Source organism: Marmota marmota, unplaced genomic scaffold (assembly GCF_001458135.2).
Source record: "Marmota marmota marmota unplaced genomic scaffold, marMar, whole genome shotgun sequence".
NCBI lineage: Eukaryota > Metazoa > Chordata > Mammalia > Rodentia > Sciuridae > Marmota > Marmota marmota.
Genome location: NW_026000019.1, coordinates 9605734 through 9630509, shown reverse-complemented (window position 1 = coordinate 9630509; position 24776 = coordinate 9605734). Strand labels below are relative to the sequence as shown.

General features: G+C 40.7%; 1 protein-coding gene, 1 non-coding gene and 1 pseudogene across 2 annotated transcripts in view; all 3 read right to left on the bottom strand.

Annotated features, from left to right (window-relative positions):
- Window positions 1-24776, bottom strand: part of Niban1 (niban apoptosis regulator 1) — a 140594-nt gene that overhangs the window by 29432 nt on the left and 86386 nt on the right. Inside the window, exon 6 of the mRNA XM_015491704.2 lies at window positions 1169-1284. Within this exon, the coding sequence (XP_015347190.1) occupies window positions 1169-1284 (116 nt within the window). The remainder of the gene's footprint in view (window positions 1-1168; window positions 1285-24776) is intronic.
- On the bottom strand, window positions 6504-6610 carry LOC125618763. The gene has a single exon (XR_007350151.1). It is a non-coding gene; the product is annotated as a U6 spliceosomal RNA (small nuclear RNA).
- Window positions 18601-22633, bottom strand: LOC125618641 (annotated as a pseudogene).

The window sequence follows — 24776 nt, the reverse complement described above, 5'->3', positions numbered from 1 at the left end:
TACCACCAAACATCCCCAGTACTGGGAAATAAAAGGATTTAGAATCGAAGAAGGGGCTGGGGAGGGAGAAAGATTCTAGTTCACATGGCAAAACGCTGAAGAACAGCTCCATCATCATGAGAAAATTTGGGCTTTAGATGTTTAATGAACATACAGAGGGCAAAACACCATCCGGCGCCTCCGAAATATCGTTTCTTGATAGCAAATTTCAGCAACCTCCAAAAGAGGCTCTCGTGGAGATGCAGCAAATATAAATACATAAATATCATTCTTGGACACCATGTTCCTATAACTGAATAATGCGCATGATCAGCCACGTGAACGGTGTCATCACGGAGGCTGGGATCAGAGCACAAATCAGCTTCCTTTGGAGATTTGTGACCACACTGAGATTTGCTTCACACTGAGGTATTTAGGCCATGACTGGCATTTTATTGGGATCATGGGAAATTATAAGGGATCACAGAGGACACAAAAGTAGAAAAGATAAACAAAACAGATAATTGGATAGTGCTTTTGAAATTTGTTTCTATTTACTACTTCACTTATATGTCATTCAGTACCAAATTATGTTATGTGCATGTATGACTGTCACAATGAATCCCACTATTATGTATAATTTGCCAATAAATTAATTAAAATATATATTATTCAATAGATAAAGATAGTACTGTGCCAAATATTGCTTCAACAATATTTCATTGAATTCTCACCATTCTATAAGGTAAACATTATTATGATCATTTTTTCCAGAGGAATAATCTGAGGCTGAAAGAGGTTAAATAATTTGCGAGATTTAAATCCAAGTCCAATGACCATAACTCCACCCCCCCATACACACATTGCACAATACCCCATTACTCACATCTGCTTCTAGTCTGGAAGGATGAGGTCATTTGGGAGAAGTGGTGTTTTGATAAAAGACAGTGAGAGCAGCTTTCCACTGTGCCTGGGGTGCTTTGGGCTGCCCTATTAGTGCCTGGCCTGGGGTTCTTTGTAGTGGGTGCCCAGTAGCTTACTGACTAACCGCTTCTAGCCAAGAGAGAAATGGCCTTTGGAATGACATTTTTCATTCTTGCGACTTCTCTTCTGATTGCTTATTAAAAATAACCCTGACTTCCTACCAACCAGAAAGAGAGAAGATCCGAAATTCTGAGCCCTGTGTTACCTGGACTTCATCACCAATGATCATTTCCCAGGATCCATAGTGACCCTTCTCCTGTCGGAAGAACTGCACAGCTTCTAAAAAGGCTTGGGCTTCAAATGTCGTCTGCTTCATGTAATCTGGAGGAAAGAGGAAGGGACAGTTAGCAGAGTAAAATGCTCTAGTGTAGATTTTTCCATGGTTCTTCAAATGTAAAGGTTGAGGCCTAGCATTATCTTTTACAAGGCATGAAGTTATGAGACACAGAAAAAGCAGAGCAAGCATCCAATTCAAAGTTCATTTGCAGGTGGGCATCACATTACTTCTTCACCATCCTAGCTGATTAATTCCGTCAGCCAGAAGCAGGCAAAAAACCTCCTTTTTTTCTCCTGTAAAAATGCTTCTCTCTCTCCACCGAGGCACCAGTGACTTTGCCCTACCAACCCCATATCTCACTCATACAGCACCTCTTGTGTCCAAAGTATCTCAGTTTCCCAAATACAACCCCAATTTCTTTGTGACCTAATGTCAACTATCTGTGAAAAGGACATCTATGTAATATGCTAATTCATGCAAACATTAGACAATAATTATTAATACACCTATAGCAGAATACCGTTCTTTGAAACACTTGACCTGTTTCACTGAGATTTGACAAAAATTGGAGGAAAGTATTATTTCTTATGATTTTACAGATGAGGAGACCCAAAGCACAGAAAGATGAATTAATGGCCCAAAGTCCTAGAGATAGTAAGTGGCAGATCCAGGGTGACTGACTTTGAACTTTCTTCTGATCAACACACTACATTGCATTACATACTAGTTTTATGGGTTTGTCCTTCCAAAAATATTGGACTGTAAGTGGTGTTATATGTAAGAAGTCGTATCCCACCACAAAGGAATCGATATCCAATGGCAGGATTTTATTTATGTGTGACAGAGGGAGCTGGGGACAAATGTCCATCTTAGAATTTCACCAATTGCACCATACAGGCCAGGGCCTTCCCTTCCAACACATAAGACTAGATTTTGCAGGACACAGTGATAACACAGCTGTAGAAATCTTAGTGGGAAATGAACTTTTAAAATAATCTAACCAGGGTTGAAGCAGTATAGCTCAGTGGTATAGTGAGTGCTTAGAATGGATGAGGCCCTGGTTCAATCCCCAACACCAAAAATAGAAAAAGAAAAGAAAAGGTCTAATCAAACAGTAAAGAAATCAATTTTCAGAAAGCGAGGATGAAGTGAGGGAAAGGGACAAGTTCCCTGTCTCTCTCACCACAGGGCACACACAGTTGTCTTGCTAGCAGCATCTAATCTGCACTTACCCAGGAAGATGAAATTGGTCACTTGAAGGTGTTGATTCACTGGAAGACCTTCCTAGTTTTAGACAGTGGGATTATTCAGTCAAGGGCCAACTGACTGATGGGGCATCTGGGCAGAACTAAAAGAGTGACAACCTTTTAACAGGCTGTGGGTAACTCTTTTGAGATTGGCTTACTAGGTCTTAAGTCTCAGGGACTTGGAAAAGAGAAAACACATTTCAGGGTGTAGACTCTAAAAGGGTTCAGGAAAAGTTCTTCAGAGTTAACCATAAAGTCTAGATTTTCCACCTTCAAAAATGTGAACTAGGGAAATGACATTTCTAATATCAATATAAAGATCTCATCAAAGTAGAAAATCAGAAAATGGGCATGTCCCAAGTTTTTGAGTTAAAGTATTTTCTTTTCTTCCTTGTTGTTTTTCTTGGCTTGGCAACTGATTGAGTGTTTAACCTCAGAGGTTTAGAAAATGAAAATTAAGGTCTTGCTATAAAATACACAGCATCATTGGTAGTGCTGTCTTTCTCTCTCTCTAGGGGCTTGATATGGGGTTCAGTACACTGGGAGGGACTTGACTGAATGAGATGGAAATGGTAATTACTACATTGGGATTCCAGATTGACTCATATGCTCTTATTTTTAACAGCTGTTTTTATTTCCAACCCAAGGAAACAAAGAGATGGAAGAAAATGTGGTACTGTATTTGGACACAGGATTCATGGCCATAATCCCTGGCCAAGGAATGAAGTTTTAAATTCTTCATGTCCTTTTGAGAAGAATAACTTTTCTTATTTCTTCCCCTGCTGACCTCAGTAACTGGAGGAGATATTGTAAATCCTGTGCCTTCCCTTCTATGTCTACATCAAAGCAAACAATGACACTCACACAGATGGCTGGGTAGCTGAAGATGGTTGGAAAAAATAACCAAAGAAGTGGGATTTGGAGACAATGATATGGGTATCAGAGAGAAGTCAAAGAAGGAATAAAGGAAGAGCTAGAATGTAACAGTGGTGGAAGTCAAGCACCCTACCATAAGGAGAGAAGAAAAGCATTAGTGATCAGATGGACCACAAAAGAAATCATAGTCATTGAGCGATGAAGCCTGAGAATACCCACTCTTTACCGTGAAGACAGACAAACTAGATTTTAACTGTGCCCTTTCCATAAAGGGAAAAAGGACCTAATCTATTGATTTATCATTAGATTTTCAGCTTGTAAGTCAAATAAATAAATCTATTTATACCAAGCTTTTAGAACAAATTTGTCACTAAATTGCTTTATAAGTATCTGTTCTTACGGCTATAAACAAAACTCAATGGCAATTGCCGGGTCATTAAGCAGATAAAAAACAAAGGTTTGCTTTGCAAAAGACAGAACTACACTGCAATAGTAATATGATCTTCATTTCTCTTAAATTGTTTTAAAAGGCATTGCTGAACTCAGTCAGAATGTACAGGTGTTTGAGAAAAACAAGATTATCAGTTATTTGATCAATTTCCTCCTGCAGATCTCAAGGGAAAATTCCAGGTTCATAATCACCCTCTCTTTCCAACAAGCAAACTGAGAGTTTAGTTCAGTGGCCCCCAGGATCAAGAATGGATTTTGGTTTTCAGGCTTCCTCCTTGCAAGCAGACTCAGAAAAATGGCAGCTATCAGCCCAGCATGCTGTAATTATGAGGCCATTCAAGGAGACAGATGTCCCTGGGGAGCAACTGAGACATCATTAAATTCTGCTCCTTTATTTTATGGATGAGAAAACTGGGACAAAAAAATGGTTAATTTTGTAGCTGAAGGTCACACAGCTGGTCAGTATTGGAGCCAAGAGTTGAAAAAGCAGCTCTAGCGTGTCATAAGCAGCCTTGGCATTCACGCTAACTTAAATCATGGACTATGGGAGTTGGAAGTGATCTTAAAGGTCACCTCCCCCAAGCTCTCCTTCCACATTGGGATCCTTCAGAATCCCAAACACTCATTTTGGCCTTGGCTTGAATATTTTCAATAACAGAAAGCTCACAATTTCATGAAATAGCTCTTCCTGTCAAGAACTACTCTAATTATTTGAAAATTTTTTCCTTCTATTGAGCCAAAATACGTTGCCATGAACTCTGTCTCATTAATCCCACTTCTCGCTTTCAGAGCAAAATAGGCAAGTTTACTCCTCTTCCATGCGGTAATATATAATATATTTATATACACATATTTACATTATATTACATATTACATTAAGGAAAAGGGAGGGCCGAAATTAAATATATTTAATTTCGGCCCTCCCTTTTCCTTCCTCCTTTCAGTGATACTTTCTAATTTATCAACATCTTTCTTAAACTTAGTCCTTAGAAATGACTCCATGATGCTGGATATTGTCTGACTAGTGCAAATTAGATAAAGTAGAAAGATTATTTTCCTTTTTTTTTTGATCTCTAACCTCTTTTTTAATACAATAAATTGTTGACTCATATCTTTCCTGTATCCAATAAAATCCTTACATCCTTTCATATAAAACTCTTGCCAATCTAAGCCTCTCCTAACTTGTATTTCTGCTTTTGACTTTGTCGGATGGATTTTTAACGCTATCCCTATCAAATGACTACTTAGTGTGCTCAGCCCAGTCAGCCAAAGCCTGCCAAAATCATTTAAAAATTGTGATTCTGTCCCCTAACCCTTCTTTTACCTCGGTATTGTTAGAAAATTTGCTAGGTTTGCCTTCTATGTTTCTGTCACTGATCACGGATAAAACATTCCCCAGATCAGGGGCACAGACTGAGAGCCCTGCGAAACAAAGTATTTTGGGAGACATGTGGGAGACACATTTTGGCCATTCATCCAACAGTCCCATCCCAGGACCGAGAAATGTCTAGGAATGCACTGTTCTCCTTTGTCTCTCCCTATTTCCTCATCCACACAGCTGCATGGAAAACTCATATTTGGGAGATATGATTAAAAACTTTGCAAGCGAAGGAAAGCTTCTCTAGGCCTCTTGGGGACAGTTATTCAGGAGGCCAGCCAGAGAGGCATCGCTTTTGGTTTTTTCCACTTATACAGATTTACAACATGTCTGAGTCAACCGAAACACCAGAACTCCTAGGCCCGTGGAGTCGATGTAGACTGCGACCCTGGCTGCTGTGTCAGGACCGGGTTTGGAAGCTGCCTTGTTATTTTATTTTATTGGTAAACCATGCCAAGCCATGTTAGCTGATCCGCCTGGTGATTTGTGACAGTTATGTAACAGCGTTACTCACATCACTGCTATGGCTTCTTCTCACTGATGTACCCATCGTCTAAACCATCTTTGGCTTCAGGTTTTACAGCACCCTTCCTGGGAGATCGGCATTGAGGCTGCGTGCCCCAATTTCTTCTCCAGATCTATCTTTAGATCTATCTTCTCTTGAAGGTGTGCAGGGGATGGTGACCAATACTGAGTAAGTCCCTGCCACGCATCAGGAACCATGTCTCATGATCCCAATAATCCTGCTAGGTAGGAAGTAACAGCTCCACTTCACAGAGTTGCAGGAAGACACAAATGGCTTAATTTAGTATGTAGTCAAGCAAGGTCGACTCACCTCCAAATCGGCTCACCTCCAAATCCCATTGTGGTTTAACATTAAGAGAACTTTTTGAGATGATTTTTAGATTCATATGCTATTGTAAAAAGGAATACAGAGATATCCCACATACTCTTTACCCAGTATCCCTCCTGCAGTACAATAGCACAACCATGAAGTTGACACTGATGCGATCCAACCTTCTTGTTTAGATGTCACCTGCACTCGTGTGTGTGTGTGTGTGTGTGTGTGTGTGTGTGTTGTGGTTTAATTTTAAAGTTGTTTATTTATTTATTTTTCTAAATGGCTTATTGAAAATTGCAACCACCAGTTGAATTTAAATAAGGCAGTGGTTCTTACAATATTATTTTTTAGAGTCTCGAGAAGCTTCTTGGCTTTATTATTTTTACTTGTTCTTAAAAAGAAAGAAGCCAGTTCACAATTACAGCAGCTAATACATAGCATTTACTTTGGGCCCAGAATTACTTTGGGCATAACAGTATGGAACGCTTCACAAATTTGCATGTCACCTTGGCACTGAGGCCACACTAATCTTCTCTGTAGTGATCCAATTTTAGAATATGTGCTACCAAAGTGAGCACAAGTGTCACTTTAAAAGGAACCTTCCTTCTCTAAGTTTAGAATCATGCAATTCCGGATTTTGATCTATCTAGCTCAAACTCCCCACTTTACAAGTGAGTCCATTGAGGGCCAGACAGAATGTAGCATGACATTACTACAAATAAAACAGAGCAAGTGAAAACCTCCTCCCCGGAATCCATGATGAATGGTGTCCATTCTAAAGAAATGGTACTAGACATTTTAATTCATATTTAAAAGCCTATTTATACATGACCAATATAAGCAGGTATTTTTTTTTTACTACACTCTAGATGATAATACCTGTAAAAACTAACCCAGGGGGCTGGGGTTGTGGCTCAGTGGTAGAACGCTCGCCTAGCGAGTGCGAGGTCCTGGGTTCAATCCTCAGCACCACATAAAAATAAAAAAATAAAATAAAGGTATTGACAACTACAATTAAAAAAATAAGTATTAAAAAAAAAAACTAACCCAAGGTACTGAGAATAAACTGGTAAATTTTCAGAGGTTCTGAACTATATTTTGTAAACTCTTTGATTAAAATACTAATCTACTGTCTATATCACAGACCTGCCAGCTATAGTGGAGAGGAGCATGCCAAGAAAGTATGTCCCCCTCATGGGGATGCAGGGACCCTGGGTTTGCTCTAGATGAAAATACCATGTTACGAGACTTCCCTTGGAGGACACAAAATGCACCTCAAACAAAGAGAAGAAAAGCATTTCTAGTGAAGACTTTGTTTTGAAAGAACATGTTAAACACCCAGAAAAATGACGCATGCCTCGCCCAGCCAAAAGCAGTCATCTCATAAATTCTTGACTCGTCAATAAAAATTAAAAGAGTGTTTGTCAACAGAGAAAAGGAAGTGGTGATGACTAGAACAAGTGAAGACAGATTGGCCTCATTTCCTTTAAACGGACCAGATTGGTAGATTAGAAGGGTGGTGGAGACATCCTGTGTCTAGATTTTTCGCAAGGCAATTATCAACACTTTGCATGATTTTGATTGACACACTGAAGAAGTTTAGATCGGCTGATAATGCAAACAACAAAATAGTTAGACAACCCAAGGGATGGGTGCTGGTTAAACGGCTGAGGCTATTGCTGTAGGATACTTCTCCTAAAACATTTCCAATTATTTGGAAAAGGAGCTATATCTACATATATCTGATATGTGAGATATATCTCCTTACAGTTATCAAATTTTATTTACTTCCTACTGTATATCAGTAACATAGTTAGGTCCTTGCAAAGAAAAAATATATAATATTTTTGTGGGGATAATGGGGTTAAACCCAGGGGCTTCACACATACTAGGCAAGTGCTCTACCACTGATCTACATCCCCAGCCCTTTTTATTTTATCGTGAGGCAGGGTCTCATTAAATTGCCCAGGCTGACCTTGAACTTGAAATCAGCCTCAGCCTCCCAAGTACCTAGGGTTATAGGCATGTGTCACTACATCACACCAATATAAGGTTTTTAAAATCAAGTTCCTCACTGTCTACAGGATTACAGAATCAGGATTCAAAATGAAGTATAATATGGATAAATGTAGCACTTAATCCACAAACACAACTACAATAATGAACAATATGTGCCCAATACATAGTAGATGTGCAACAAAAAATTAGCAAGTACATTGAATGAATAAAGGTACAAATTTTGAAGGAAAAATCAAACCCAGACCCTGGGGTTTCACATAACTGTGAGATCAGTGCAGGTCAGAGGTGCATGTCACAGGTGTCCACAAAGCAGCTGAGGTTGGATCTCAGAAATGTGGTTGGCAAGGAAAGTCAGAGACGGATTCTGACATTCACTCTCCTGAGTTATTGCTCCATACCTGTAGCCCTTTTTTAAAAAATATTTTGTTTTAATTGTAGTTGGACACAATACTTTTATTTTATTTTTATGTGGTGCACAGGACCAAACCCAGCAACCCTCATGTGCATGCTAGGCGAGTGATCCACGGCTGAGCCCAGCCCCAGCCCCAGCCCCACACCTGTAGCTCTTGCTAGCACCAGAATATTTTGAAACATTTTAAAATAAAGAAAACAGGTGGACTTTTTTCTTCCCTTCCTGTCTCCTTTGCTTCCTTTCTCCCTCCCTCCTTCACCAACTTACATACTAATTTAAGAGGAATCTCACAGCTTTAGAAGGAAAAAAAAAAACAGAAAGAGGAGGTCTCCATCTATGTGAAGATCTGCGGGGTCAAGAGCAGTGCGTTTGTCCTTCATAGGTTCAGATGCTAGAGTCTGAACAGAGTGTGGCGGATTTCAACTCAATACAGGGGCACTTTTTTAACATTTAGGCTTATCTTTTTCTTTTTTTAAGTGAAATAGGTTCCAATAGGATGTCAACATTCCCTTCACAGGGATCCATCAGGGCTGAGTAACTCTGTAGAACGTGTACAGACTTGCTCAGATCCTTTTATTATACACTGTCATGGCAGCCCGTGCCTATGGCAATAATTTTATGATTACTATAATCATGTGAAATATGATTTTCCCTTCGACTGCAAGTTTCAAGAGAAGATGGGGCTACTATTTGTATTCACCGCGGTACAACCCCCCTAGCACATAGCATTTATTAATCAAAGAAAGGAAGGAGGGAAGAAGGAAGAAAGGAGAGAGGGAGGGAGGAAGGGGGAGGGATTAAAACACCAGAGGGAGTACTGGGCTAAATCTTCTAATCTGAAATTTCATGGTTACAAACAAAGCTCAAGTGTTGCGAATAAATCAGAGGGTCATAGTGAGCCCCTTCCCTACTGTTAGAAGGAGCTCTGGAAGGGAACTGATATATTCTACCTAATGTATCTCAGACCTCAGTGAGCCTCAAAATCCCCTAGACTTAATCCCAGCCCCAAAGTGACCCAGTGGGCCTGGGGTAGGGACCAAGAATCCACATATCTAACAAACTCCAGTGAGGCTAAGGCTGCAGGTCTAGGAACCCACTGAGAACCCTCCTCTGCCCAGCCTTAGGGAGTGATTCCCAAGCAACTCAGTCTCCATGGTGCTGGTTATTAACTCCATTCTCCACCTTGCCCCAGAGGTTCTGAGTCAGCAGGTCTTGGATGGGACCCAGGAATCTGCAACTCGGCAAGCTCTCCAGGTGATTCTGTGGCAGGTGGTTTAAGGACCACAGTGTGGAGAGAAAATAACCTAGAGGAGAAGACTGGACCTTTGAATGGTTAGGCTCTTGATGACCTTGTTCCCCCATTAATAGGTTAGGAAATGTCCCTTTTACCAATGCCCACCCGCTTTACACCAATGTACCTAATTCAAAGCGATGCTTAAAAATAATGTTATGATGAGCTTTGTTAAAAAAGTATGTGGGTAAAGAGTCGACCTTTTTCACCAGTTCCACACACCATTCCAAACAACCAGAGCTCTGCCCACGGAGGAGAACCGCCCTCCTACCTTGAAGCCCTCATCACCAGACATCAGTCCTCAGCTGTAACCCTGGTTGATCTCTTTTCCCCTTTTGAATACTTACTTAGTGGCTCTGTGATCTGCATCTTGAATGTGACAGCCTCTTCTCTAGCATAAATGATCTTAGTTCCCTTTACCTTAAGTTTTTTTTTTTTCCCACCAAAGGCTTATAAAAATTAAAATGACCTATGCTCTAGTTTCTCCCCAAAAGTAAGGCTATTGTCATAACTTGCTTCTTTCTGAATACCAGGAAAATACTCTGTGCCCTGAAGCTGTGATTCATGGAAGTCCTCCACGAGCCTTTGATAATCTATTGTCCTTTGTGCCTCCGCTACCTGGGCAGAACCAGGCGGACAGGAATAACGACTCCATCAGTTATTTCCTCTCTGCCCAGGACAAATATCCGAGGCTTTATCTGAGCAGATTTGTTTTCTAAGACAGTGAGTGCAGAACTCTCTCCCAGTCCTCTAATAGCTATCTGAGGAGATGCTACTGAAACGTATTCAGGAGAGAAAAAAAGATGACACTCAAAAACTTCAGAAAAACAAATGAAAACTATCTAATTCCCTGTTTAAAATGTGAGTTGAAAAGCATCTACCATGTAAAGTTTAAAAGGTAGCTGTGGCAACGCACAGGCCCGGTTATCTTTCAGTGACATTGTGGGGAGTGGTGTGGCTTACCCCTGCAGGCAAGACTGCACCACACAACCCGGCACAATTAAAGCAGGCCCGAGTTTTCAAAAGAGGAAGATACTCCTCTGGTCACAGACTGCTCCTTTGTTTAAAAATTTTATTATTATTATTTTTTTGTAGTTACAGATGGACAGAATGTCTTTATTTATTTATTTATTTATTTTTACTTTTATGTGGCGCTAAGGATTTAACCCAGTGCCTCACATGTGCTAAGCAAGCGCTCTGCCACTGAGCCCCAGCCCCAGCCCTGGTCCTTCATTTTTTGATAGTTTTCTTTTATTCCTGGAATAGGGGACAGTGTGTGGTCTTGACACACAGAAGTGTTAGAGAATTTCTTCCTGGCTGGTTCTATGGGTGACTCTACCATCTGAACGCAGAACCCAGAGTTCATCTTACCCACATCCATGATAGCACACTTTTGTAAGTAAAGACAGATGACAAAATGACCCAGCCAGGTTTTACACTAGAGAATAAATCACTGGCAGCAACAGGCGTCCCTTCTCCATATCCATTACCAGATGGCACCTACAGGGCACAGCACTAATGATATGTCTGGGGATCTCCCACTCATTGTCACCACCAGTGGTGGATGACAGCATCAACCTTGAACTTGTCAAGAGATTTTACAGTTTACATTAACTCATTTGATTCATACAGCAATTTTCATGAGACAAGTTAACCAGAGGTAATCATTCCAGGTAAAAAAGGGGAAAACTGAAAACAAAGAAGTTCATGTCATTGCTCAAGGTCAAGAAATTAATTTTATTAGTTTACCAATATGAATAAAAATAATTAAAAAAAATAAATTTCTTGTCTGATATAGACTCAACTTTTAAAAACAGCTAACCTTACTTTAAACTTCTTAACTCCAGCAGTCTATTGTCTAGGGTAACATAACTCACTTTCCTTATTTGTGACTTTTTCCCAAAGACCAAAAAAATTAAATCTACTGTGATCCATTCTTTTTGTAAGAAGTAGGAATGGCAGCCACAGACTCCTGGAAAACCATCACCTCTCCTGATTAGGAAGATGACGAAGTTGGCAGACTTCCCAGGCCCTCCTTAGGCTTTGAGGGACATAACAATTTAGTAATCAGTTTCTTAGAAAACAGATAATTTTTTTTAATATTTATTTTTTTTAGTTGTAGTTGAACACAGTACCTTTATTTATTTATTTTTATGTGGTGCTGAGGATTGAACCCAGGGTCTCACAGATGTGAGGTGAGCACTCTGCCACTGAGTCACAACCTCAGCCCAGATAATTTTTTTTTTAAAGTGGAAGCCTGAGAAGTCATGTACTAATAAAAATAGGTCTACGTTCCTGACCTAGTACAAGAAGGAACAGTGCTTCAATGGAGCATGTTTTAATTTCTGTGTGAGCAAAGTCCATGATGCACAACAATTTTGCCTAATTGCTTAAAACCAAAAGATACTCAGAAAGCATTTTGCTGCTGGGATGGTTGAAGGCCTGTGTGGTGTGTCAGTATGTGTTGTTTCACTAAGGGATTCAATTTGCGTGGTTTTGCACTTAAGATCAACTACATGATTTCATTGTGAAACTCTAAGCATTCAAAATCATTTTCAATAAAGGCCAAGGAGGATGTCATTTAATAACTTAGCTAACAACAAATTTAAGCAAAACAAGATAGTATTACTGAATGGAATATTATGCAGGCACTAAAATAACATGTGATGAGTTAGAAATATCATGGAAAAGTAGTTCAGGATGATTTTTTTAATTGCAATGACATTATGCAATGACATATCTGAGCTGATTAAGCAATGTGAAATGCACACCCGTGTGAGCAGAGATTGAAAGGGAATGAATAAGAAACGAAAAGTGAATTATAGGAGATTTTTGTATTTGTGGCTTGACGTTTGTAGATGTTATGCTGTTTATTATCCTTTGGAAGATGCATGCTGATTTAATGAATTTTTTTTTTAACTTATCCTCTCGTGACCATGGTGATATTTGCCTCTCCAGAGCCAAGATGGCACTGTGGCAGTTTGCCTCTTAGAACCTGAGAGAGCTCCCACGAGCAGGGGCAGCTGCCAAACCACAGCGGGCTCCACAGTCCCAACACGCAAGGTGCATGTGCATCTCTCTGGAGCTTGAGCCCAGCATGGGGGGTTTCCGTGGGATTTCAACTGAAGGGCCCAGTCTTTACCTCTCCTCCTGACAGATACTGTTCAGTGTGGTTTACTCAAAAGAGGACTCCACTGCCTCCTTCCTGTGTCTTGCTTTTTATAAATAGAGGGTAAAAAACCCCTCCCATCCTGGAGCACCTTGGGGCTTGTCCCAGAGGTCCTTGCAAGTGTGTGTGACTACTACCTCCTGCTCCCCACCCTGACAGCCAGATCCCGGACAGCACACATGCACATGCATTGGAAAGTAGAGAGGTCACCTGTGACACAGATGGATGAACTTGTGTCCCATCACACAGTAATGTCTTCGAGGACAGGGGCTGTCCCTGTAGGTTACAGCCCAGGGTCCAGTGAAAATCAAAACTGGGTGAACTGGGTGTGCTATTTCTACTCCTGACACTTTTGCTGTGACACTTGAGGCGAGTTACTCTCTTTCTCTGGGCCTAATTTCCTCATTTCAGAAGACGTTCTAACTGTGGTTCTCCTTTTTTGGCTATGAAATAGTTAATTCTGTGACCATCTTAAAGTAGAGCTTGTTTTATTAACATTCAGATAGTGCTTTCCATGACACTATTCCAACTCTGGGGCAGAAAGTTCCAGCTTCAAGGCCACAGAAACCTTTTCTTCCCATCAAATCTTCTCTCTCTTACTCTCCCAAATACTTATCTTTCTCTAAGCTGCATAAAGTGATCCACGTAACTATTAGAAAATGTTAAATGACATATGTGTCTTTTATTATTTTCTTCTGGGCAGGGTTTGTTCCAGAGTCTCTTTGCCCTCCCAATTCCCTGAGTAACAGTTCACGTCGTGGTTACGACCCTGGGCTTACCATATGGGCTAAGTAACTAAGCTAATAAAATAGTGCAAATATTCAAGATTGCCATTTCATGATCTATGACAAGATTGTAGTAAAACTGACCAACAAAACATGAAATCATTAACTAAGATGGTTACGTGAGCTTGGTCTCTAAAATACCCACCCCCCACTTTTCCTTTGAAAAACTAGACTCTGTCTGATATTCTTTTTAACATTTAACAAAAGCATCGTGATTGAAAAAATCATTCACTTTATCAGAAAAAGTACCATCTTAGTTTGTTTTTTTTGCATAAAAACTCTAAGCCCATTTAAGAAATCCTATCTCCACCAGAACTTTCTCTCTCATAAAGGGCTACAGAACAAAACATAATCACATACCCTTTGACCAAATCAGGACTATCAGTTGGGATACAGGTCAGTTTGGGATTGTTCTTGTTAACTGAGGAATCTTAAGACTTTCTGTTTGCTTCTGTGCTGAAGTTATGGAAGCGTTATGTGCACTTACTTTGGAATTCAGCTGAGCCCGATGTTCCAGTGATTAATCCCATTTTAAGAAAATCTGCCCTCTCAGGCCCTGATTTGTGCAGGGCTATTCTTTACTTCCTTACTTGAAGCAAAGGGTGGGTGGTAGCCCAGCTCAACTGGCCCAAACAGCTTGCTTCTCTTCTCTTCTTTTGCCCCTCATGCTTCCCATGGGACCTTCTCCCACCCCGACCCTGACACAAACATGCACACAAGTACCTTTGCACACACTTCATTCTCCCAGCTGCATAAAAGAATCTTAGTTTTAAGCCAGGCACAGTGAGTCACATCTGTAATTCCATTGACTTGGGAGGCTAAAGCAGGAGGATCTCAAGTTTGAAGCCAGCCTCAGCAACTTAGCAAGGTCCTGTCTCAAAATCTAAAAAAATAAGAAGGACTGGGACATAGCTCAGTGGTAAAGTGCCCCTGGGTTCAACCCCCAGTACTCATCATTATCACCATCATCATCATCATCATCTATAAGACCTTCCTTGGAGTAGTAGCAGGGGAAATGGAAGGGCAAAGAGACTCTAGTTTATGCTGTTCAGTAGAAATACAATGAAAGCCATGTGTGCAATTTTAAATTTAACAGTAGCCACATCAAAAAATAAAAACAAGTAAAACTGATTTAAATAATATATTATACTTAACCCCAAATATGAAAAAATATGCAACTGATCACTATAAAAATTATCAATGAAATATTTTACATCCTTTTTAGTAATAAGTCTGCAGAACCTGGTGTGCCTTTTATACTTATATTTTGGTTTGGACTCTGCACATGTCCAGTGGCTGCCTGATTGAACAACACAGCTCATGGTTTAAGAGATAGTTGTTCATCTGAGGGGAAAGGAGGAAGACAATGAAAGAGGGCATGCCCCTGTTCACCTGGCCAGGTTCAAACAGCATGATTACCAAGAGGATCTGTTCTAAATGAACAATGAAGGGAGAGATATGACTTCTTCTCTAATTCATCATTATACACATGGCACAGCTCATCTCCTAGAATGATCTCAGGGTTAGAGTAATACACAAAAATAAGAAATCAAGTGGCTTGTAACAAGTCCCTGAACAGATTGACGCTAGTTCAAGTTTAAGCCCCTTGACAACTAGATCTTACTCACAAACTCTACCTTACGGGCAGTGAGGAATCCCTGCAGTGCTAGCTTTGAGACTCTCTAACAACAATGCCATTGCATAATATTCCTGCTCGGTGTGGTCGAAAATTGCCAACCTCCAACAGACGCATTAGATGAGATAATTTCCAAACAGGATACAGCCTTACAACAACCTGGTATATTTTTAGCTCATACCCTCTCCCAAAAAGAAAAAAAAAAAAAAGAGAAAATATTTCATGAATTTAGGTGCCCCAGTACTTGTGGACATGCCAGTAGTGGCTATGGACTTGAATCACATGTAATTAACTCATTCCATGGTGCAATGATCTGATTCCCTTATGGTAAAACAGAGAAAGAGGAAATAAAGACAAAAAAAACGTCAATTCTTGTGTCAGAGCTTTTGGATGAATCAGTGTGAGTGTGTGTGTATGCACGCATGTGTTTCCTATGGTAGTGAATTTGTTGTAAGTAAGTGCCTCTTGGGTATTCCCAGCTTCTAGTGGTATTTCTGTGACTAAGGAAGACACACGGAATCATAGAGCTAGAATGGACTTCTGTCCGGTCACTTCCCTACAACAGGCAGCACTTACATGGTAAATAAGTATAATGGCGTATCAATTACTGCAGACCTATAATCAGTACTGGTGATAGTAAGTGCTAATATGTAAACAGTGTGGGTCTCCAGGTTAAAATCCAACACGTGTGCATCGTTTGGAAGACACCGTCTCCACCTGTCCACGTGTCACACATGAGAACATTAGGTTCCTGATGTTGGCAGGCTCCCCTCTGTGTGACCTTTATTTTTTGGGTTACAGTTGAGGACATTTTCACAAGCAGCATCTTGTTTAAGGTGACAGATCATGAGTGAAGGGAGGACTCAGCAGAGCCTGGCCCTGGGCTTTCTGCAGCTAACAGCACTTTCCTTTGTGTCCTCCACTCAGAGAGAGAGCACATGTGACAATGCTGAGCCTATCCCTGAGAGCATGAGACTGGTCTCTAAAATGAATTCTTAAGATCGCCTATGGAGGGCTGGGGATGTGGCTCAAGCGGTAGCGCGCTCGCCTGGCATGCGTGCGGCCCGGGTTCGATCCTCAGCACCACATACCAACAAAGATGTTGTGTCTGCCGAAAACTAATAAATAAATATTAAAATTAAAAAAAAAAAAAAAAAAAAGATCGCCTATGGAGGGCTGAGGCTGGGGCTCAAGGGTAGAGCGCTCCCTTAGCGTGTGCAAGGCCCTGGGTTCGATCCTCAGCACCATATAAAAAATAAATAAATAAATAAAACAAAGGCATTGTTCCCAACTACAACTAAAAAATAAATAAATATTAAAAAAAGACTGCCCATGGAATATGACATGTAATAGTTCAATGATATTTTCTAAAATAACCTTTAAATTAATGTGGTTGTAATTAGAATCCCAGCAGGCATTAGGGGCTAATTAATTACAATGAATAGAAGCTCCAAAAGTAAGAATCTATTTCTAAAAAAAGTCAAGATGTAATATGAATATGAATGTCAAGTCTAAAATGAATGAATTGTAAGGGAAAATTTTTCTGATCAGATATACAAATATACAACAAAAAATCTGTAATTTAATATAAATCAAAATTTCATCCACACGGGAATAAACAAATAGACCAATGGAAAAGAAAAGAAAATACCTAGTTAACCTCAAACATATATATATATATATATATATACACACACACACACACACACACACACACACACACACACATATATGTAATTTTTATATTCAGTGGGAAAGTTAGATTATTTCATAAACAGTGCGGGCACAACTGGTTACCCATCAAGCGAAAATGTTGGGCTGCTGACATACAACATAAATGAACATGATTTCCACACAGACCACAGACTTCAATATTAAAAGAATAACAACATAAAAACTTTCAAAAAATTAGGAAATTACATATATAGTCTAAGATTATGGGAAATCATCTTACCAAAGGCGGGAAATCCAAAACCATAAGAGAAAAAATGCATATATTTGGCTGTATAAAAATCAAACATCCTTGCATGGCAAAATATATCATAATTAAAGGCTAATAATAACAATCAGTACTGGTAACAGATAAGAGATGATTTTATTTTAAAAGTTTTTAATTGGGCCAGGGATGTGGTAGAATGTTTGTCTAGCATGCATGAGGCTGCAGGTTCAATCCCCATCAAACACACAAAATAATGCCTCTAAATATATAAAAGATATAGATATAGAGATATTTAAAAGGGCAATATATAAGTTTTCACAGAGCTTTTACTGAAAAACGAACAAGGAAAAGTGTAAACAAATAAAAATGGGTCAAGAACACTGATGGACAGTTCTCAAAAAAGTAAATCCAAATGCTGATAAATATCGGATAACCTGCTCAGACTGGCAGTCAGGGAAAGGCCACGTTGTCATCTTGTCAGAACAAATAGAGCCAAAAGACCTATTGCCCAGAGGAACACAGATAAAGGGTGCTCTCCTACACTCACCCACTCTGGAAATGTGAAACTTGACAGTCCACCTGGAAATTCATCTGGCAACATCTATTAAATTACAAATGCATTTATCCAGCAACCCCTCTTCCTGGACCTGCCTCACAGAAATAAGAACACGAGGACATATTTAATCAGGGAGCATAGAGACAAACTGGGAAAGAAAGCAAAGGCCCTCACCAGGAGAACCCATCAATGCAGAGTGCAGACCTTGGGCTGTGTCTGCTATAAACAAACTAGACTACGCCAGTGCACTCTGAGGAATTTCCATGAGGTCATGAGTAAGGAAAACAAAATACAGAAAAATGTGTATCATATGGTCCTCTTGTTCATAAACAGTGACCAAGAAACCCTACCATGTATTTAAGTATCTGAGAAAAGATATGGGAAGATTCATACAGGGTTTTCAATACTGTTTGTAGAAGAATTCAGGGAATGGAGGAGATCCAAGTCATACATGTACATAAAGTTACATGTTTATATATGCATGTGTTTATGTATTTAAATATATTTAAATATATGCATATTTAAAAATATGCTTTATAAAATGTTATACACACACACACACACACACACACATACACACACATACATACACACATATATTTTGGTACTGAAGATTGAACATAGGGGTGCTTAGCCACTGAGCCACACCCCCAGCCCTTTTTAATATTTTATTTAGAGACAGGGTCTCTCTGAGTTGCTAAGTGCCTCAATAAGTTGCTGAGGCTGGCTTTGAGCTGGTGATCCTCCTGCCTTGGCCTCCCAAACTGCTGGGATTACAGGTGCGCACCCCTGCGCCCAGCTATAAAAATATATATATTTAAAAGAAAAATTTAAAAAAGGGGGGAATAACATTAAACTCAAAAAATCATTTGGTTCATTGAAACTTTGCTGCCTACACACATGTCCCCAGCAGGCTTACATCTGTCAGCACCTCTCTCCCTCCATGGATCTTCTATCAAATGATGGCAACAAAGTACATGATCTCTAAGGCACTTTCCAGCTGTGGCATGACCATGGATGTCTCGGCTTCCTTTGTCGCCAGGTTGAGAACAACAGTTTGGCATATTTTCCCCAAAACCATACAGTCTATGGAAAACCCCAAAGGAATCTAAAAGCAGAAGCTGAAAACACACCACACCTGATTTCTGTTTTAACTGTTCTGATTTTTGTTTTCTTGACCTGGCTGGTGCCGATTTTCACCACGACAAGGAGCCACTGTGTGTCGTGGGTGCAAACTTGCACGCCCGTGCTTTGCTGGTGTGCTCCGCAATGCCCATCCAACTCTGCTCAGTGACAGCTGTTCACCAAACAGGCATTTTAAGGGAAGGCCTGGACAGCCAAGGGGAAGGGGACAGCCAAGGAGGGCGAGCAAGGCAGCCGGCTCCACCCTCGCCCTGTTGCCTCAGGCTTTAGAATCAATCCCTCCTCACCCGCGCACTTCTGCAGGTCAGCAGAGAGGAATTTGAAGCCTGGGCACAAACTTCATGGAAAAATGGATGAAGGGACGGGAATGGGGGAAGCTGTCAGGTCAATGCAAAGACTGTAGATAGCAAAGGAAGAGAAAATCAGAAAAGATGGAAGAGTAGACCCTGCCATGAACCCGAGAGCTGTGGTCCAGGAGGGGTTGGCATTGAGGAGGAGGAATACTGGTCAGGGCTGTAGGCAGAGGGGGCCGTGAGGAGGAAGGCAAGCCTACGTGGCATTTAAGGATGCGAAACCACAAGCCATTGTGAATAAGGATGGGAGTTCAGTAAGAAGAGCTCCCCCAGAGTACAGCACGGAGGGAGGGGGAGACCAGGAGGCAAACTCCCCAAACTTCCAGAAGGAAACAGATTGATCTGTATACTTGCTAAAATGTTCCAAGTATTACAAAATCACTGACAAAAGATTGTAAAATAGTGACAGGTCACCACTTTTGTTTATCCTGAGACTTTGAAAAAAAAATTGTTAGATTAGGATTGAAAGTGAAACCAAAACAATAAACATGGTTTATGGGATGACATTACAAAACCCAATGGGTTATTTGATGAAAATAGTTTTGTATCTTGATAATAAGGTTGATGATATATGAAGTGTTGACTGTATATCGGTCACTGTGCTAAATACGTTCCTTAGGTTAATCTCATGTCATTTCACAATAGCTATATAGGGGAGGCAGTATGAGTGTCTCTGTCCTACCGACAGGATCTGAGGAGTAATAAGAACAAGTAACACAGCTCCTAAGTGATAAAGTCATGATCTGAACCCAACATAGTCTGATTCCAGCTGAGCATAGCAATGCACACCCGTCATCCAGGTGATCAGGAGGCTGAGACAAGAGGATCGATCATAAATTCCGGATCAGCTCCAGCAACTTAAGTAAGACCTGTCTCCAAAAGAGCTGGGGTTGTGCTCAGTGGTAGAGCACATCTGGGTTCATTCCCCAGAACGAAAAAACAGTCTTGATTCTCCATATGAAGCTATAGTATAGTGGTATACTATACCCCCTACCCCACAAAGAGAAAATCCATTTTAATATGCAATCTCAAATTCTGAGAAAAGCTTCCTGTGGGCTGAAAATCTACTTCATGAAGAGACATATTACTATCACATCCAAGTACTTTGTTCTCACAAAGATCTGTTATGCAAAGTCTCTAGCCCTCTCTATTAAAAAGATGCCTGGGTTTTATTTTCACATATTCTATTTCTTCTGTGAGAAGCAAAACAGTAGGTATATTAGACATTGCAGGCCACACAGCCTCTGTCACAGCTACTCAGATGTGCCCTTGGTTGGCAAAAGCAGCCCAAGAATACCCAGGCAAATGATGTGGCGCTGTTTCACACAGAAATAGGCGACAGATTTGGCCTTTAGACCAATTTGCCAATTCTCACCCTAGACCACATGATCCTCAGACTAATTTGCTGTGTTACTCCTTCACAGAATCCTTCCCTTGAACCCATCTAAACCAACCTCTCTGTTATAACTTCTTGGTGCATCTTCTATGCACATCTCATTTTGTAATTGAATTTTTTAAAAATTAGTATGAGTTTGTAACCTCCAAGAAGGCAGGGATCATATGTGTTCTGTACGGCACTGGATTCCGAGCACCTAGCAAGTGCTTGGGATACAAAAGGTGCTCAGCAAGTATTTGCTGACTGAAGGAAATGAGGAAGGAAGAGAGGGAGAGATGGTGGGGGCGGAGGATGGAAGAGTCAGTTACTCATACTTAGCCTGGTCTGTCTTCCAAAGTGGAATTAGTCAAAAAGCCACCTCTCCCAGCACCTCTGGGAGTATGCAGTCTTACAGACTATTTGAAACCAAGTGCCTTTTCTATGTGGGAAAGAAATCATTCTTTATCCTTTTCTTCCCAGGTGCAAGAGCACCCACAGTTATTCTCCAAGGAAAGGAAAGAATGAGAAGATCCACCTGGTCTTTTTCTTGTCAGAAGTCAACATTGGACCATGTGAAAGTGTATATTATGAAATCACCTGCCGACTTTCCCTGGCACCTGCAGACCTTCCCTGGTTTGTCTTTAAAGGTTCTCCCGCTTGGTTAACAGCAGGTGCTGTACCATGATCAGAAGCCACTGGCTAACAGTGGGTCTCTTGATTCTCCACCTCTCACCAGGTCTTGTTAGTTAAGGTTCCATTCCTCCTCCATGAGTGCCAAGGACTTCCCAAGTAGCAGTCCAGTCTCCCTCACCTCATCCCCCCATGTTGTGGCAGGATCACTAGGTGACTTGCCCAGGGTTCTCAGCCTTGTGGAGGCTCTGAACACTAAGTCCTCCCATACCTCGAGGGACCTCATCTTCCTTCAGAACAGCTGACATCCTATTCCTAGATGGACAAAAATTAAAAGATGGCTTTTATTTTCATTATGACAGATTCTAAACTGACCTGAGGGCCTCTCCTCTGATACTCTGAAGGTGTCGCTCATTGTAATACAGTAGATGGCGCGTGTTAACAGGTGCCGTTTGGGGGCTTTAACTGAATTCAGATTTGATTTGTCCTAACTTTGAATTATACATTCAGTTTCCACTTTTAATTAAATAAAATTCCTAGAAGCAAGCAACTGCAATGACAATTTCAGGAATTAGATTGCCTACATTTATAAGAGACACTTCTTTTTTACAAAACACAAATCAATTTATTTTCATTAGTCTAAATCCTTGAGGGGGACAGCATCACATGGATTCTGTGTCCCCGACAGCTCCCCGACAGCTTTAGCAGGATTGCTTTGGAATTTGGCCGGAGCCCTGACGCTGTTTCCATGGACACGAGGAGTTACCTTTCCCGAGATTACTTTGGTTTTGTCTGGTTGGCCACCGGGAGTCAGGGTAAAATCTTTTGCTTTGTACACATGAGCACAGCTCTTGCCCAGGTAGAATTCAGTTTTGTCTCTGGAATAAATGCCTTCAATTTTAAGAAGGGTTGTGTGCTCCCTTTGGCTCTGGAGACCCCACTTAGAGCCAGCAAAAATGGCCTTGCACATAGCCTGCCAGACACATCTGCCTTTTAGAAGGTCCTGTTTGCAACAGGTCTCCTCGGGCTCCAGGAGGGCAGAAAAAGGCCTACGGGAGATGCTTGCACCTTTTGGAGCAAAAGAAAATGTCTGATCCTTTTTCTAATTGACAGAAGATATTTGAAGACTTTTTCCTTCCCTCAATCATTGACCAGCGGAACATACTGTATTAGTTAACAAATTCCTGGGACCAAAATACCTGACAAGAATAACTCAGAGGAGGAAAAGTTTATTTTGACTCATGGTTTCAGAGATTTCGTATGTGGCTTTAGGCCCAAGGTGAGGCAGAACATCATGGCGGAAGGGTGCGGTAGAGGAGAGCTGCTCACCTTATGGCAGCCAAGAAGCAGAGATTGGGGAAGGGGCCACCAGGAAGATGCATCCCCCAGTGACTCACCTCCTTCAGCCATGCCCCAACTGCCTATGGTCACCACCCAGTTAGTCCATTCCCACTAGGGTAGGCTGAGGAGGTTACAGCTCTCTAATCTAATCATTTCACCTCTGACTATTCCTGGGCTAACACAGGAGTTTTTGAGAGACGTCTCCCAGCCAAATCATAACACATCCCCAGTTTTCTCAGGGATATAACTTGGTTTCCAGACCTCGCATATTCTGAACATATTCTAGAATACAACAGCAAGAGCAGAGGTATAATCGTGAATTGGGCTTAGCCATCTAATAGCTTTGTGATTTTGAATTTCTTCATCTCCGTGTGCCCCAGTTTTACCTACAAAACGAAGACACAATTGTTTCTTCTTGGTATTATCAAACAGACTGAGAGAGCATGTTAGTATATTACCTGGTTTAACCTGGTGCTCAATAATAGGTTTCTAGTATTACTACTTTCTAAAATCCCTCTCAAAACGTGGCAGGGAAAGTGCTTGCTGGGATCTTTGACACACGCTGTTAGAAGCTGAGAGGCAAACATTCTGACTCCACCACTTGATAACTGCCTGCCACTAGGCAAGTGACTTTACCCTCTAAGCCTGTTTCTTCGGAACAGTAACAATCTCTAACCAAAATGATTGTTCTCCTCCCTAACCAGCAGTGGTCGGAACACAGTAAGTGCTCAGTAAATATTAGCAAAGTGAGTGTTTTGTCATTATTATTGGCAACTGAATTTCTGACAAGTTAGAAGTTACAAACCATTTTATTTCTATTTTCTTCCTTTAGGAACTGTATAGTAATCAATAAACATTTTATATAGGTATGATTGATTTCTGTGAACAAATATGAGTTAAGGGAAGCTATGATCTTCTCTGCCATTGTTCCAGGAAAGCGCATGGAGGGGATTGGGGTTCAGAAATCACTTCAATGTGAGGAGGGGTAGTGTCTGCACAGGCTTGGGCTTGCTGGTGGTGTTGTTTTTGTCACTTAATCTAAAGCAATGGTAAAGTTAAATCACCAATGTGACTGTAAAGAATCATGTGTTAAATGAAAACATATGTGTAAATTATAATAAAGAATTTTTCAAACAAAAGAAAGGAATGTTCCACGGGGCACAGCCAGGAAAACAATAATTTAAATCATGGCATAATGTGAGACATCTCACTTAGTCAGTCTGGTCTGAGAAATCTGACTAGTAAGATGGGTTTTCATGAATTACATATGTAATAAGCGCCAAACACTGCTTGATATAAGGAAGGAAGACTAAACAGGAGAGACAGGAAGGAATGAGGAGCATGAGACAAGGTTGCAAAGCTGACATGCCTCAGGAAAATGGAAAAACGCAAGTAACTGCATGAGGCGTCAAGGAAGAGTGCCGAGTCTTCCAAAAACGGTGTCTTCTTTGTTAACAGAAGAAGAATAAACCATGCTCCCAAACAAACTGGCCTTCCTTAACATCCTTACGGTTTCCAGACACTTCCTCAAATGCTCGCTCTTTCAGTTAGAAAAAGAAAAGCAGTGTGTGCTCACTGTGGCCTAGGTCAGGGCTGAGGGCTGAGATGCAAGATGTTCCATGGGGCAGAGGCTCAACCTCCAGGAGCCTCTTGTTTTAGGAGTCAGACAAATAAACACTCACCGATGGTACAAAGTGCCTGGTGATGGGAGCGAGAATGGAGAGGAGAGAGGGACAGATGGATGGACATCCACCTCCGATAGAGCAAGAAGGCTTTCTAGAGGAAATGACACATAATCTAAGGCCTTCAGAAAAATTAGAGATCCCCAGTGAGTTATAGGCCCAAGATTTAGTTCTGAGAGCAGAAAGAAGCAAAGGGCAGTGAGAATAGTATTATAATTCTTTTTTTTTTTTTTTAGATGCCCAAATCACAGACATTTAATACATAAAAATTGATAAATTGCATTCATCACAATTTAAACAAAATCCAACTTCAAAATGTACAGATTTCTTGAGCAGACATGTATCCAAAGATGGTATTCAAATGACCAATAAGTCCATGGAAAGAAATGAAATGTTCTTAGTCATTAGGGAAA